General features: G+C 52.6%; 1 protein-coding gene across 4 annotated transcripts in view; it reads left to right on the forward strand.

Annotated features, from left to right (window-relative positions):
• Positions 1-16,199, forward strand: part of Polr3b (RNA polymerase III subunit B) — a 98,255-nt gene that overhangs the window by 79,803 nt on the left and 2,253 nt on the right. For all 4 annotated transcript variants that reach the window (XM_021258380.2, XM_021258379.2, XM_004844810.3 and 1 more), the window contains 4 exons: positions 7,327-7,430; positions 7,895-8,061; positions 11,127-11,240; positions 13,731-13,904. In XM_021258380.2, the coding sequence (XP_021114039.1) occupies positions 7,327-7,430; positions 7,895-8,061; positions 11,127-11,240; positions 13,731-13,904 (559 nt within the window). The remainder of the gene's footprint in view (positions 1-7,326; positions 7,431-7,894; positions 8,062-11,126; positions 11,241-13,730; positions 13,905-16,199) is intronic.

Here is a 16,199-nt window from a genome sequence, read left to right on the forward strand (position 1 = left end):
TGCCACCTGCCCCGCAAGTGCAAGGACCCAAGTTCGATCCCCAGTACCAAAAAAAAAAAGTGGAAGCGGAGTGAGCAGGCAGCCAGGTGGTGAGAAAGGAGGAAGGGTCAAGGCCACCCCGGGGAGAAGCTGGACAGTCTGCTCCGAGCACATTCCTGAGTCTGAGGAGGTGGAGACTCCGGGAGCAGGGCCCCCAGGTCTGTGGCACGTCCTGTGTCTCAAGGCTAAGTGGCCCCGAGTCCGCCACCCCCAGAGAGCTGAGGCTTTGATCAGGGCTCTAGAGCAGCTCGCTGCTTAGTGGTGTGCAGAATGTTAGGGGAGGTCAGAGGGCGCCGCGACAGGCAAAGTTGTGGGTGTGTTGTGTGTGTTTACAAAGGAAGAGAAGTCTAGTTTGACGTGGTTTGCGGTTCCACTGGGGCGAGGTGCGGGGACCCTGAAGTCGTCTTCTCCTTACCCGGGATCCTAGACCTCTAGGCTCTTTGGAGCAAAGCCATGCCCCGTGAGGTTGATGCCCAGTGATGTTCCAGAGAGAGACGGAGCGGAGTTGGGTCTGCAGTGTTCTGCTTCCTCCTCAGTGTCTCTGTGAGCAGCTTTGTAGGTGGGGCAAAGACGCACAGACGTGTCGTCCCCCAACCCCACCCCAGTGCTGGCTGGAATGATGTTTGGAGCTAAATTTTCTACTGAAACAGAAATCACTTGTATAAATCAGCCTCTTTAACTTGTGGTTGATTTTACAAGGATGGCATTCATCAGGGTCAAATGTGTTTATCTTGGGCCTTATTCTGTCTGATGGTTAGTGCATTTGTTAGAAGATTTTCTTTCCCCTTTTTTGTTTGGTTTGGTTTTTGTTTTTTAATTCTTTAGCAGAAGTTATGTCAGTCTAAAGAATTCCCGCATTAAGTTTCATTTCAGTGATTAAGCAGACCAAATCATTATATTTCTAAACTTCCTTACTTTGCTGCCATTCACAAGAAGGAGGAAGAGTGAATTCCTTTGATATGGAGAGAGAAGAAAAGCAATGCATCTCTCCTGAAAGCATAGTCTCAGTCTCTCCTGTGAGAAGGATTAGCACCTCCAACAAAGGCCTGCAGGCCACAGGACGGCAGCAGGGCCAAGCGGTGTCCCTCCCGTCCGCAGGAGAGGAAAGGCTGCCTGAGGAGGGAGTGTTTCTGGGCACACAGGCTCCTCGATAACTGCACGTCTGAGTAGGGGCCTGTGCCCTCCTCTTTTCCAGAGGCCGCCGGGGACCCAGGTCGGCCTTTGTTTTGAACTAGAAATCTGGTCCCGCCACTTTGCACTGAATGGTCAGTGTCTTTGTCTTTGGCCAGTAAGAATCACACATGTGAGATAAAAGTGTTTGAGGATTCAGCTTTGACCCTCTGATGTCCAAAAAGTCACATTGTAAGGTCACTGGACTCCATTTTGCACTAATAAAAGTTATTAAGCAACCTGCTAAATTCATTCATTCCCATTTGGATCGAATATTTCCTAGAAGAAAACCTACCCCAACTTTCCAGCACATTAAAGAACCCATATACAGTAGCTGTAAGGAGCCTGTGAGAAGTAAGAAAATGTTTATTTATATGTGCCAGAAAAGCCGAGAAGAAAGCTTATTTGTCAAACAAGGCCTGGTTTAAAACTGGTTTTGCCAGACTTTCATTTGTTACTTGTTTTTTCTATATTGTTTTCCAAAACTGAGAGAGTGAAAAGATCTCGATTTAAAGTAATCATAACAACACCTTGTACTCATGTAGCACTTGAGACTGTCTAAAGTCCTCTCTGCGAGAGCCGAGCTTCAAACAGTCTGGTGTCTCTGGCTCCCTGCTTCGCTTGATCCCGCTTGAATGGAAGCCGCTAAGTGGGAGGGACGAGGGGGCCTGATAGGGCTAATAGTGTGAGCCCAAGATAAGGTGTGTGGTGGCCGAGAAGCCTGAGAGTTGGGGCCCAAAAAGAAATCCAGCAACTCTTCCGTCACTATTAGAAATGAGGATCATTTTGCCTACACAGACACCTTATTATAAGAAGGTTTTATTTAATTTGCTTTTTAAGAGCAAAGTTTGGTCTTTGGTAGCTAGCCTGTAACCCTCTGACCTTTTAGTAAATATCCAACTAAAGCTTTGAAATTAGGGTATTTAGGGTTTTATGGCCCAGAATAAAAATCTCCAATTCTGTTTCCAAATAGTGTAGCCTCACCACATTTTATTAAGCTCTTGACACATTCAGCCATGTGGATTTTGTAAAGTTCCTATGGTTATTGTTTTACAATAGCTGCTTCCAGAAGCATTGTGAGGGTTTCAATTAATCAGCCCATTGTACGCTTCAGACTATGCAAATTTATCACATCAAACCATTCAACTGCTCATGGGAAAGCCGTGTAAAAACTGCATTGTCTTCTAGCGCCTCCTCTCATTTAGAGTGATGTTTTAATAAGAAAGCTAATCAAGTTTTCTTATGCATTATTTATCTGTTAACATGTAAGGAAGAGCCGAATTAAAATTGTGTCAACTGGGATACGGCAGTGATGTGATAGATCTGGAAGTGATTCAGCAGCAGAACAAAGCTGATATGATTCAACACTTTCTGTCCACTCCTCCCCTCGGGATTATTTAAGGCGGTAGTGTGAAAAATAAAAGAAGGTTAATTTGATAACTGGAAAGGGGGAAGGGAAGAAAGGAGTCGCCGCCTGTGTTAGCCTTCATGTTTTGAGTTGGGAATTTACATTTCTGAATGTATTAAGGCCTGTAGAGATGAGTTGATTCACAGCACAGCATTTCTTCATAGGGACAAACTTGAAAGCATTCGGACTGCTGCTGCAGCCCCATGATGCCCGGCTCCTCCGTAGTAATAGGCCGTTTTCCCGAGAGTCCTTACAGTGATCAGGAGACAGGGTCCTGGACAACCCACGGAGCAGGAGGGAGGCGGGAGGAGAGCCAAGCCAGCCCTGCTTTGGGGCCTCCTTGGCCAAGGTTAGTGCACCTGCTCCAGGCTCTCTGCTCACGTCCTGTCCTGTGTTTGGCTAGTGCACTTCCTGCCTAGAGTACTTAGGGTTCTCCTACGTAATCATCCTTCGTCTGTCTCTAAGTACTCCCAGGCATTAGCTCATCTCATGAGGGAGGTGCTAACTATTCCCATTATGAAGACCAAACTACTAAGGCTCCCCTGACCACACCTCTTGTCCTGGTCATGAAATGCCTGTTGGAGCTCAGCGCCAAGTATAGGTCCTCTGACTCCTTGCTTACCCACCTGTACTGGCCTGGTGGCCTGGGCCTGGAGGAGTGATGACTGCAGGTGGCAGCCCCACCTGAAAACCTCGTAACGGCTGGGCATCCTGTAGAGTCCACGCCTTTGCTAGGCAGCCACCCTCTTCTCGCACTGTGATCATGGAGAAAAGTCAGCATCGTGTCGCCCTTCATTCAGTGAGGTGTTAAACTGTGGGATAAATGGCCTTGTCTAACAGTATCTGTCAAAGGCAAAAGCAGGCGAGTCAGACTCCAGTTAGTGCCTCCTGCCAGGTATGCCTTGCATCACTTGGAGCATCCAGATGTGGCAAGCAGAGCTGCCTAAGTGTGCTGGTTTCTGGGATTCCCCGCATTGCTCTGCAGAGGCCACCTCTGCCTGTCTGGAGTTGCACCCAGCCCCGCCCCTCTTCCTGTCCCCACGCCTCGTGGTGCTGGTCACCTGGCACATGCTCCGTCGTGGCCCACTGGCCACCAGCACGTAGAAGACCATACTGAAGCTGCATGGGAAGCAGCTCTTGGATTACAGATGTCATACAGTCACCTCCTGCAGTTGCCATTTACTCCTGTCTGTGGTTCTTCCTCTTTCTTACATTCTTTCCTTTTTCCTGTTCAGATGAAGGAAATCTAGTGTACAGATCAGTACACTAAAACAAGTGTTTTGGGGAAGTCAGAAGTGATTTTTGAGTAAGTCAGTAACTATTTATAATTAGAGATACTTTCCAGAAAATCAGATGATCCCTGATGATCAGTGGACTTTCAGCTGGGGAACCCGTTCTTCCCTCATCTCGGGTCCCTCTGTGAAGCCATGGAGGCAGAAGCGGCAGGCTGGTGCGGGAGCCAACGTGTCGCGCGAGACGAGGTAGCACCCACTTGGAGCCTCCTTGGGCTCCCTAAGTTCCTCTGCTTTACAACTTGAAATGAAGATCTCTGTGTTGGGATGACGTTCTGTCTGTCCCAAGACTTGGTGCTCCTGTTGTCCACTTACCTTGCTGAAAGTCCTGCAGTGTAGTCTGTGGTCCGGTTCTGTGTGGCCCCAGCCACCACATGAAATGTCTCTGGGCTCGTTAAACTGGTGTGTTTGCATTTCCCTGCCAGGAGGCTGTGCTATAAACAATGGGTTTGAGACACCCGCGTGAACCAGGGGATGAAATTTTATTTTAAAATTTGAAATGCTGTGTGAGCATTTAAGGTATGAGTTGGTAATTGTTTCCCAACAGCTCCCATTAGATACGGTTTATTTGCAGCCCGTCCATCCTCTCTTCAGGGACTCAGGAGGTTAACACACTGGAGTATCCTGCATATCATTACATCGTGAAGCCAGCACCAAGGGAAAGTGACCATAACTTTTAAGAGTTCTTAGCGCTAGAGTGAGTTTTGTGCCTCCACCCCTGGGGAAAACAGTTTTAATTTTTCATTGGAAAATAAGAAACCTTCGCACTTTGACTAAGGATTCAAATACTCTGAAACAGAGAAATACCTTTCAAACGAAGAAAAGTCTGGTTCTAAGATTAAGAGCTCTCTTTTAACCCTAATGAATTCAGTAAAACTCAAACTTTTAAAAATCATCTGTCTCATTTGAGATTGGAGATCATCAAATTCTGTCTAAATATTTTGTTTTAACTTCTAAGCTCATTATGGGGCCTTTGTGTTAACTTGTATTAAAATCTGTCAGCTATGACTGGTCTCATAAGCACAGCCAGCGGACCAGAATAAGTTAATTATTTACTTGTGTCACTAATGCTCTTCATCTAATGAGATGCACAGCTGTGTTAGATCTGCAGTTGGATGTGTAGCCCCCATTGTTCCCCGAGTCAGCGGAGGGTAGAAGCCGCGATGATGGAGAGCCCTGGGTTCTTTCTGCTGCTCTGGCTTTCTGTGTCGATTTCATGGGTCTTTTATCATTCACTTTCACACAAAACAAACAACACAGGGCTGTCTGCTATGGGAACCATCTTGGCATATAAAAGGGTTTTCAGCGCCTAAAGTAATTTTAAGTTAGCAAAGATTTAATTTTTGGCTTACAGGTGCCCTGGGTTGAGATACAGCCAGAGCAGTCCCTATAACAGAATGAAAAAATCTGAAAGCTTCTTAAGTGTATTTTTAAAAAACAAAGTGTCAGAAAAGAACAAGTAAAAAAACAACTTCCCCCAGAAAGGAAGCCTGCCCTAAATATTAAATCAGAGTTCAAGGGAAGTTATTAGGGATTCTGATTTCGGCGGGATGAGCATTTCTTTCATTTTAGTGACGCAATAAAGTTGAATTTACTCGATGAAATGTGTCGAATAAGACAGAAGACACAAAATGCAAGTCACCCCTGTGCTTCCCCTCCCCCCGTGTGGCTGTGTCCCCTCCCGTCCCTCGCCCACCTTCCTTCCTGGGCGGAGGGGGCAGTGCACGGTGGACGGTGGACCCAGCCTCCTCCTGCGCAGGCGCCACCACTCCCTGTGAGCAGCCACAGGTGCCGCGGTCTCTCTTGGGCTCTGTTTTCAAAGGCAGAGCTGATCTGCACCTCTTCGCCAGCCTGATACGTCCTCCCAGGCGTCCCCGTCCAGCGCCTTGTAGGAGCTGCCATCTTTAACATTTTGTTCACCGCTGAACTATGTTGTCGGTGCATGTAGATTTACAGTTTGCTCTCTTTCAAAGTGGCTCTTTCCCAGTAGCTCTGAGGTTTTGTCCAATAATTTCAGTGTGGACAAGATGGATTTTTGGAGGGAAGAAAGAAGGGTCACACACTCTGCTTGATTTAAATTCTAACACACTGTAGCTGAATTTGAAATAGAGTGAAGTGAATGATCGCTTCTGTCCCTCGGGTAGGAAAGCATAACGCATGTCCACCGAAATGCCATGACAGTGAGACACACTCTAGAATTCAGCTCCACAAACCTACTCACCATCTGGTTGGCAGCCACTGAAATCAGAACAGTAATGGCCAATGTTAGATAGGCGGGTGGCATTCTTTTCCTTTGGATCGAAGCTGTTCTGTAAGAAGTTACACACGGAAATGTTTTCCATAGTTGGAGGGGATTGGGGTGCATCTGAGTGGTAGAGCTCTTACGTAGCATGCACAAGGCCCGGGCCTTGATCCCCAACAGCACACACACACACACAAGTACTCTGAGAAATTATGTAGAATTGAAACTGAGAAGTGAAAAATTTACCAACAGTTTTTCAGTGGGTGCAGGTAGTTGATAATTTCACATGATAAAGGAATTTTATTTTACTACAGTATAAGAGCATTTTTCCTTAGGTCAGTGCCATTGTACATTAGTTTCACAGTCATAATTATGTAGATTGTGGTTAGCTATCTAAATTCTACCCCTCCATCTCCTCCCAAGAAAAAGAAACCAGAGGATTAGAAACTATTTATCAAGGACACCCCGGATAGCCCAGCACGGGGTTACAGGAGCGACGGGCCACAGCTCACTGGAGGGCGTCCGCAGTGTGCAGAGCGCAGTTCCCCATTTGTTCTGTCTTCATGCTTAGAATTCCATTTCTAATTCTAGTCTCTTTTTCCAAGAATGGTTTGGCGTTTAGTTTTCTTACTTGTCTTTATAAGTTCAATAGGAGATCACTTTTCGAATGTGCTGCAAGCTACAAGGATTAAAATTCTTTGGGCAGTTGAGGCTCAGCCAGGGCAGCCTGGCCAGCCCCTGAGCCAGCAGGTGAAGTGGCAGCGCAGTGCCTCAGCCCCACAGCAGCACCTCTGGTCTCAGTTCTTGGGAAGCGCCTGGACACACACCCGTCAGTCGGCTCTGCCTGCCCTTCCGCAGGGGGTGTGCAGCAGGCCCAGGCCTGGGGCAGTCGCCACTCTTGTTCCTGGGGGCCTGGGAGGCCAGGCAGGCAGTGACAGCACTGCTGTGTCCCGAAGGCCCTACAGCCTGCAGCCGCGTGTTTTTCTGCAAGGAGAGTCATTTTTGAACTGTTGAGTAGGATTGTTGGAAATTGCTTTTGTTCCTCTTGATAGAGACCACAGGGAGGGTTTTAGAGCAGAGGAAATAGAGATAGCAGGAGGGAGATCCCAATTAGGTACTGTATGCTTCCTTTCTGTCAGTTTGCTTTACGTGGCATGAACTCTTCTCTCCTCCAGGTGTTTGTGGCTTGATCGTCCCCCAGGAAGACATGCCATTTTGTGATTCTGGCATCTGTCCGGACATCATAATGAACCCGCACGGCTTCCCATCGAGAATGACGGTCAGTTACCTTGAGGCTTTTCAGAGGTGCTACATTTAAGGAAGAAAGCAAGCACTTAGTTCAGTGGTAGGGACTGAGGCCACGGGACCCTGCAGCTGGGTCAGAAAGAGCCCTCTGCCCCTGTAGGCCAGACAGCGCTGAGCCCCGAGCAGTTCTGGGGCCCTCTCCTCTGCAGAGAACCAGAGGCTCAGCCGCACTCTGGGGTCTCCCGAGTGACAAGCTTGGCCTCTCTTCCGGCGGGTGCCACCTGTTGGTCCCCGCTGCACTCCTCCTAACTGTGTGGCCTTGGACAAGTTGCCCTGCCTCTGCAGTTCAGCTCTCTCATTCGGACACTGAGGAAAGGATAGGCGGTAACTCCAGGGATCACAGACACAGTTGCTCTTGAGTTACCACTGTTGGGCACCTGTCCTGTAGGGAGAAGTCTGCCTCGGGCAGTGCTCACCCAGTCTGTTCGCATGGCGCAGGTGGGCAAGCTCATTGAGCTGCTGGCCGGCAAGGCGGGCGTGCTGGATGGCAGGTTCCACTACGGCACTGCGTTCGGCGGGAGCAAGGTGAAGGATGTGTGTGAGGACCTCGTCCGCCATGGGTACAACTACCTGGGGAAGGACTACGTCACCTCCGGCATCACCGGGTGAGTGTGTCTCGCAGAGCCTCTGTGAGGAGAGGGGCCATTAGGGTGGGCTCTGTGTGTGTCCTGTGAGGGCTGAGCCTGAGGTGCTGGCCTCAAGGAGAAAGCTTTAGTGTCTTAAGAACTCCGATACAAGAAAATCCAGATTTGGAGAACTGATAAACGGAGGAGGAGCACTGTTTGTGTGGGTCCGGCTGCAGCTTAAAAAGTAGAAAGCCGGGCCGGGGATCTAGCTCAGTGGTTCTGCAACCTGCCTTGCAAAAACAAGTCCCGAATTCGATCCCCGGGACCAAAAAAAAAAGGTAGAAAGCCAGTGTGATGGTGCACACTCAAAAACCCAGCACTCGGGAGGCTGAGGCAGGAGGACCATGAGTTTGAGGCCAGGCTGAGCAACGTAAAGACTTAATCCATCAAAATATGCTTTTGGCCTTACTTTTAAGGAACAAACCAGTTGTACATGATACAAGGATTCTCCTTAACTGTCGAGTGTCCTTAGGGTTTGTGTGGTGAATGTGAGATAATTGGTGCTTAGACAGTACTTGTAGCCTAAGGTCTAGCATTTGCCCTTGTTCAGTAAAGCACCTGATAAGTACTGCGATCGAGTATATGACCCCAGAGAAAACACAGGCCCCAGCCTGTAGTGCTGGCCATTTAGATTTCTTACTAGACGTTAAAGTCACTGACAGAAGGCAGCTTCTCGGTGGGGCCTGACCTAAAACCGCCTCCAGCGCTGCCCGGTCCCAGCCTGCCTGCTGTGCAGGGCCCTCGTCACTGTCAGACCCAAAGCCTCGCTGTCCCTGACGCTGTGGCTCCGCACCCTTCTGGCCGCTGTGCCCACGCAGGGCCGCCCCGGGGCAGCACTCGAAGACACTCCGGGTGAGGCCATGCGGAGCACCAGTGAGGCAGGCAGGGCGTCAGCCCGCGGACCGCAGAGGCTTGAGCTCCGGGGGGGCGGGCAGAAAGGGTGTCTGCCACCTTGCCAGTGCCAAGAGCCGGGAGAGGTCCCCGCCCGCAGAGAGGGTGCGGAAGAGGAGGAGCCGCGCTGGCCAGGCAGAGGGGCCGTCGGCCTGTGGGGCCAGAGCCTGCAGTCGTGTGGTCAACAGATTGGGGGACTGGGCTCACGAGGGCTTTGAAGGGTCACACTTAGCGCGTGCCGCATGGAGCTCCGGGACGCGGTGCCCGCTCTCTGCTCTGAGGTTAGAAGCTGCCCGGGCCCCGGGGGAGCTCAGCTGGACTCATGGCCGAGGCCACACAGCTGGACAGAAGTGCCATGGAGACAGATGCTCCCGCTGTGACCGAGGCCCCCGGACTGGCACAGGACAGGACAGACTTGTTCAGGTGCAGCACCCCAGGGCTGGGAGCGCAACCCTCACTGCAGGAAGGACGGATGGTCCATTTCAGACAGTGGCTCGGTGAGATAGCTGGGCTCCCTGTCAGAAGGTGGTTGTCACTTCTGAGCAGATCCTCTCAGTCTCCTCCTGGAAATGCCTCAGCGGTCGGCCGCATAGGGTGCCGAGCCTCAGGCTCTGGTTGGTGGGCTTCCTGGCTCATTTTTCCGGAAGCCACATGCTCGTGGGCAGTGTCAGTCCTGCATGGTCTGTGCTGCCTCCCGGCCCTCAGCCAGGCCCCTGCCTTTGCCACCTTCTCCATGGCGGCGTCTGAGGGGCACTGCCTGGCACATTAGCTCAGAGACCACAGGTCCCACCTTCGCCCGGCCTTCACCCCTGGTTTATCGTGAGCACCGCTGGGAGGAAGACTGCAAGTGGCATTGTCAGTGGATGATGGAACCAGCTGGGTTCCATTAATCCACCAGGAGCGGCTGGCTACAGAGGGCGAAAGCGGCCTGTGCTGGCACTTGCCAGGGCCTCGGGCTGCTTGCCCTTTCTGTACACCAAGAAGAGAGACAGCACGGTGTCTGTGTGGCAGAACCATGCCCTCGCCCTGGTGTCTCCCACCCCTTGGGCTCCCGGCCTGGCCCACCCGAGCCTGGGGCTGGCTGGCGACACCGGGCGTGGTGCAGGTGTGAGTGAGCAGGGCCGGGTACGCAGCTGCAGCGTCTGGAGCCATGGCGTCCTGTGTTCTCCCCTCAGCCTGCTGTGGCCCACGGGTCCTCATCTAGGGGTTTGTGGGGCCGGGGATTTAGCCCAGTGGTTTCACCGCCTGCTGCGCAAGGACCCGAGTTCAATCCCTGGTACCAAAAGAAAAGGACTAGGGAGAATTTAAAGGAAGGGATTTGTTTTTCTTTTATTTTTCTGGTCTCTGTGTGTTCTTTTTTCAAACTCTCACTGCAGGTATCCAGAGAGTCGCTGTCACAAAGGTTTGCTGAGCACCAGTGGTGTCCCTGACAGGGTCAGAGGTGCTAGAGTCATGGTGACAGAGGAGACACGGGGCTGACAGTTGTGCAGTTTGCTCCTTGTGGGAAAGACGGGCAACACCAGAGAAATAGCACACAGTACTCCAGTAGCAGTCAGCGCTGAGGAGGGCAGGGGGCTGCTTTGGGAAAGGCCGGCAGGGAGGCTCTCTGTGGAACTGCGCTGTTAACAGGGCCAAGTTCACCCTGGTGAGAATGTCCCAGATGAGGCCCTGGGCCTGCTGCATCCGAGGGTTATGAGGCCAGTGTTTCTGGAGGAGAGGGGCCGTGAGGGCCATGAGCAGTAAATATGAGGTGGGCAGGAACAATTGTGTTTGGTGCTCTGGCCGTGTTACAGGGTTCTGGCAACATGCGTTGCGTGTTGTGGAGTTCGGCGTGGAGTATCCTTGTGCAGAGACATTAGAGGGACTCCCGCGTGGTATATGGAGGCTTGACTCTTGAGGGACAAGTGTGGGAGCAGGAAGACCAGCCAGGGGGTGATCTGCGTGCACCAGGAGGGAGAGGGTGGTGACAGGAAGGTGGGGCTGCCCTGGACTGCCACCCTGTTTCACTTGTGAAACCGCCTGTCTTTTCTCTGGCTGTGTCAACTGAAAATCCCTCATACCGAGCCAGGGACCCTTTGTGAGCCAGGACGTGTTGTGAGGGTCCTCGGAAGGCCAGCTCGGTCTCCTAACCCCAGCTTCAACCTCTCTTCCAGGGAGCCCTTGGAAGCGTACATCTACTTTGGGCCCGTGTACTACCAGAAGCTGAAGCACATGGTGCTGGACAAGATGCATGCCCGGGCCCGAGGGCCGCGCGCCGTCCTCACCAGGTAAGAGGAGCGGCCACAAAGGAGTCCAAGTCAGCTCCGCCTTGCCTGATCGACACCTTAGGCAGATTCGGTGAGGATTCTGTGTGCCGAAACGTCAAAAGGCAGGTCTTAGCCATTAAGAAAAGTCATGCACTTATAACCAACGTGCAGAGAAATGTCAGGCAGTTAAATGCATTTCACAGGCCAAGAGCAAACCTGCTGTCAGCCTCACTGCCGGGCTCCAGCACAGCCACTTGTGTGTCCCTGTTGGTGACCGTGGCCCTTCTCGGAAAGGCGCAGCGCGCCCCCAACACACGGTCATGTGGCAGCTGGATCACTGTTGTTGGAGCCCAAGGCCCTGCCCTTGCGTGCCTCTTCGTGCCTCTTCCAGTCCCCTGCAGGAGTGAGCCATGGTGTGTGAGTGCAGCGTGGTGTGTGTTCCGGTGGGAAAGGGAACTGCAGCTGCAGTCAGCCCTCTTGACCCACACAAACACGCGTATCGGCCAGCCTCAGAGCAGAAGTGTGGGGCAGAGACTGAACCTGCTCTGAACGTGCAGTGTTTTGTCACGTTCCCTCAACACTACAGTGCGGCGGCTACTCTCGTGTCTCCGATGTGATGATTCAGTCGGTCACGGGGCAGCCGTCGATCTGGAAAATCCTTGTCACCTCGGGGCCGTGGGGCTGTCCTGAGATTGTCATGGTGTGGCTCGCCTGTCGGTGGTGAGACTGGCATGCCCACCCCTTATGCTGCCCGTGCTGGGAGAACCTGCCCAGAGCAGCGGTGTGCAGCAGACGGTACTTGACAGTCATGCTAAGCCACTGTCATGGGCTCGGGGTCTGCCGTGCTGTCCTTCATCATGAGTCTGCAGTGTGCTCCTGCTTACTGGTACATTTCCTGTAAACTTCGTGTGCTGGTAACAGCAGCCTCAGGCATCTTAGTTACTCCTGTGCCACATTTAGTTTTGTGTTCCGTTCATCCTGGTCCTGGGAACAGTGTGGGCTGTATATCTCTCTCTCTCTCACACACATACACACACATTGTGCACACACACAGGATCATCTAGCCAGGGTGTGTGCTGCCCATCCCACACAGGCCTTGGTCAGTACACTCAGTGTTTGCCAAACAACCACACACTTACGGGTGTGCTTTTCCGACCCTTTTTCGAGCAGCACAAGAGTGCATCTGGCGGATGGACTCCACACCATTGTATAGAGGAGCCTGAGCACCCACAGGCTGTCGTCCTGGGCATCCTGGACCCCCTGTGCTGTAGTGCTGTAGTGCCGAGGCTGACCAATGTTTCACCGGCCCTCAGTGCTGCCCTTTGCAGCAGGGCATTGTCCCCCTGGGAACACTGGGCAGGGACTGTTTCCGGTCGTCACAGCATCGCTGCACGGAGGTCAGGCAGGAACAGGCACGCCCTCCCAGCCAGGTGCTCCCAGCTCCGGGTGTCCCAGGGCCGGGTGGACGGAACGTGGCCTTGTCTCCATTCTCAGCACTTGCCAGGGCCTGGACAGATGAGCCCCTCTCAGCTTTAGGGCTGCTGTTGTAGGTGCAGGTGACTAGGCCTGGCAGGGAGAGAGCAGGCCTTGTGCCACTCCACTCTGGGAGATGCTCAGCAAGTGCCCGGGCCCTGCCCAGCCTGCCCTGAGCATGGCTGGGATGGTATCAGGGAGGGACCAGGCAGCTGGGGGTTTTTATGCCCAGGAGAGGTGCTGACAATGCAATGCCTGACCATCACCCGCGTGAAGGCACAGTCTCTTGGAATAGTAGACATACAGGTGCTTAAGGTCCCGGAGAGAAGACCTTGAGGATCTCAGGCAGAGGTCCCCTCAGCAGTGGGACCCTGCACAGGCTAGGTGTGCTCCTTCCCTAAATTCTGTCCCCTCCTCATCTTCCATGTCAGTCACAATATCCAAAAGCCACTTCAGAGTAGCCTCAGTGTCAGAGCAGTTGTTGCCCCATTATGCTTTGTTGCACTCTCCTGTCTCCCATGGAAAGCCTGTCTTCAGGGCATTCGTCAGGTGTCATCCTTCCCAAGTTTTGATTCCTCCCTTCCGCCTGGTGACCCCGTCACCCCAGGTGACAGATGCATGCTCAGGGGTGAAGTTTCCACTCTCACCTGTTCATTCAGGCCTGCCTGTGAGTTGTTCAGCATAGATGTCCTTTCAGCAAGTAATCCACGGCTTCCTTGATTTCCCAGTGTGACTTCCAACCAAGATCTGCCCAGCCATCTGCTGGTGACGGTGCTGCTGGCACTGGTGTTTCGTGGACCGTACATCATTCTGTGACGTAATAAATATTCTAAGACTATGCTGTTTTGATTTCCTGACAACTGCCAGCTTTCCCCATGGAAGGCTTCGGCACAGGCATTCCACATGTTTCCAGATGAGCTGAGAGGCCGAGCTGCCAGCCATGTAGGTCAGATCCAGAGCCCAAGCTCTGCGTCTGCGTGCGGTGAGTGCTCTGTTGGCTTACGAGTTAACACATTTACGTGACACCTTGTTCCAAAGGCAGCCCACTGAAGGACGATCCCGGGATGGCGGCTTACGTCTTGGAGAGATGGAGCGGGACTGTCTGATTGGCTACGGAGCCAGCATGCTGCTGCTGGAGAGGCTGATGATCTCCAGCGACGCCTTCGAGGTGGATGTCTGCGGCCAGTGTGGGCTGCTGGGTTACTCCGGCTGGTGAGTGGCTCTCTGCCTCTGGGCCCGCCCGCGCCACGTCAGTCCCAGCTCAGAATCCCCGGGGCCGGAACCACAGGAGCCTCCCGCCTTTCCTGGGTCACTGGCGTGCCTCCCTGCTGCCTGCCTTGCAGTCGGGGCTCTGTGTGTACGTGCTCTTCGGTCTGCGTACCGAGCTGCCTTCATGCCAGCTGAGGTGGAGCTCCCGGGGAGTCCAGGCTCTGTCTCCTTGTTTATTTAATATTACCTCAGGTGCATTTCGTAAACACTGCTCCCCATGACACTCCCAGCAGATGCGTCCTCCGTGTTAGAATCACAGCCTGCTAAGGAAGCTCTTGAGAGAAACTGTCACACGCCCTTATTTGTACCTTCAGCCCCAGAATCAGCTGTGTCGCCCAAGTCTTAGAGTGAGTGATGGGGGTGACGGATGGCAGCTGCCACAGCCTGGACGGACAGGGCCGTCTTTGTCCATCATTCATGCAGCACCATCAGGACTGGGTCCCACCGCACAGTAGCGAGCGAGGCTGACGCAGGGAGAGAGCTCGCCTTCTGGTCTGTTCCGATTGCATCCGTTCTGATGGCCACTCCATCCTGGGACCTGTGGGCACTTCCTAAAGACTCATTTCTGAGTGGCCAGGAAGTAAGCCACACGGCCTATGCAGCTTAGGATTGCTTGTAGCGTTGGCCTGGAGGACGGGTGCTCCCTGCTATGCTTGTGTTGGTGTAGTTGTAGCACCTTTCCCGTTAGGGATGGTTCTCTGCCACCAAAGAGCAAAGGCTCTTCTTAGGGTCAGCTGTGACTTCAAGCCCTAAAATCCTCCTGCAGGCAGGACAGCCCACCGGTCCCACTTTCCACTCCCTCTTTGTGAGAGGGAAGACCTAACAAGGCCAGGACAGCCCCACCTGCATGGGCATCTTCCCGGAGCCTCTGCCTACAGGGCTGTGGGCCCAGGTGCACGTTCAGGCGGGGTTGAGCGCCAGGGCCCCTTCTCCCGCACACGCTGCAGACAGAGCCCCGGCCTCTTGCCGTCTAAGCTGCCAGCGTCTTGAGTGAATAAAGCAAGTGGAGAAGCAGAACACAGTGTACGCCTTGCTAGCTAAAGGCCCAGAGCTTCCGTGAATTACCCTGTGATTCTGGTGTGGAGGAGTCGATGAGCCCTGCTGCGGAGGCCTGGTTTCGGTTTAGGAGCTACAGAAGAGGTGGCCACTTGCAGTTCTTTTCATGAGGGTGCAGAGATGGGTGACATTCTTGTGAGAATAAGCCTCGCTCTTTCTATAGCAGTGAGATGGGGGTTTGTTTCAGTCCAGAGATGTCTATTCGGCTTTTGAAATGCATATTGGGCTTGCTTTTCATAGTCTGGGCTGTGTAACTAGAAAAGAAAGAAAGAAAAGAAATAGCATAATAGGAAGATGCCAGGGACCTAGTTGCACTATGCTTAAATCTTCAAATTTGGCACAAGGGTTTTTAAGTAACTCGCTTTGAAAGGGTGGTACAGAAGAGCCATACCATTAAAAATGGGGGCTGTGCAACTTCAGAAATAGTTCGGTTTTCTTTTCTGACCCTTGGAACCCCCTCTCCGCTGGTGCACTGCTGGCCACAGGCGACCTTACGAGGTGGTTGGCTCCCCACATTTCCGTGTCTTTCCTGCTTCTCTGGTCTCACATGTGGATCGTGCAAGCCAGTGCTGGATGGGAAGCTTGTGTTGAGTGCTTTGTGTGTGAAATCTTTTGAAGGGGCCTAGATCCGGTAGGGTGTGAGGGTCGTTACTGTAATTAGTCAGAACTTAGCGTATGCTGGGTTTGCTTGCAAGTGGCCTGCTTATCCCCCATTGCCAGCAGAAAGCATCCGAGTCCATTCCAGTGGGCTGGTGGCTGCCTGCTGAGGGTGTAGTGATGCTCCCGCCTGCTCCAATGGGCACTTCGTGAGAGGGCAGGAGGGGCGGCGGGCACCGAGTGGGCTGCAGGAAGTCACCCTTTAATGAGCTGCACAATGGAGGCCCAGTAATTAGAGCAGTGCAGAACCTTGGGACAGCTCTGCCAGCGATGTGCGCATTAGCCAGCCCGCACTGCAGAGGTTTACACTGGACGGTTGCTCCTCAGAGACAGGGCAGCAAAAGTCACAAAAGAGAACCCCTATTAAGATAATTAGCTCACAGGGACATAGCACTGGACAGCCACCGCTTCTGTAAAGCCAGCCGCCTCCTTAGGCTGCTTCTGTGCTAAACACCCGCCGATTCTACTGCTGCTTAGGTCCAGTTTCTACCTGTGGGAGTTTTTCAGACCCGCTGTGGGGTAATC

Source organism: Heterocephalus glaber, unplaced genomic scaffold (assembly GCF_053883595.1).
Source record: "Heterocephalus glaber isolate CG9 unplaced genomic scaffold, H.glaber_assembly_v1.0 deba00001572, whole genome shotgun sequence".
NCBI lineage: Eukaryota > Metazoa > Chordata > Mammalia > Rodentia > Bathyergidae > Heterocephalus > Heterocephalus glaber.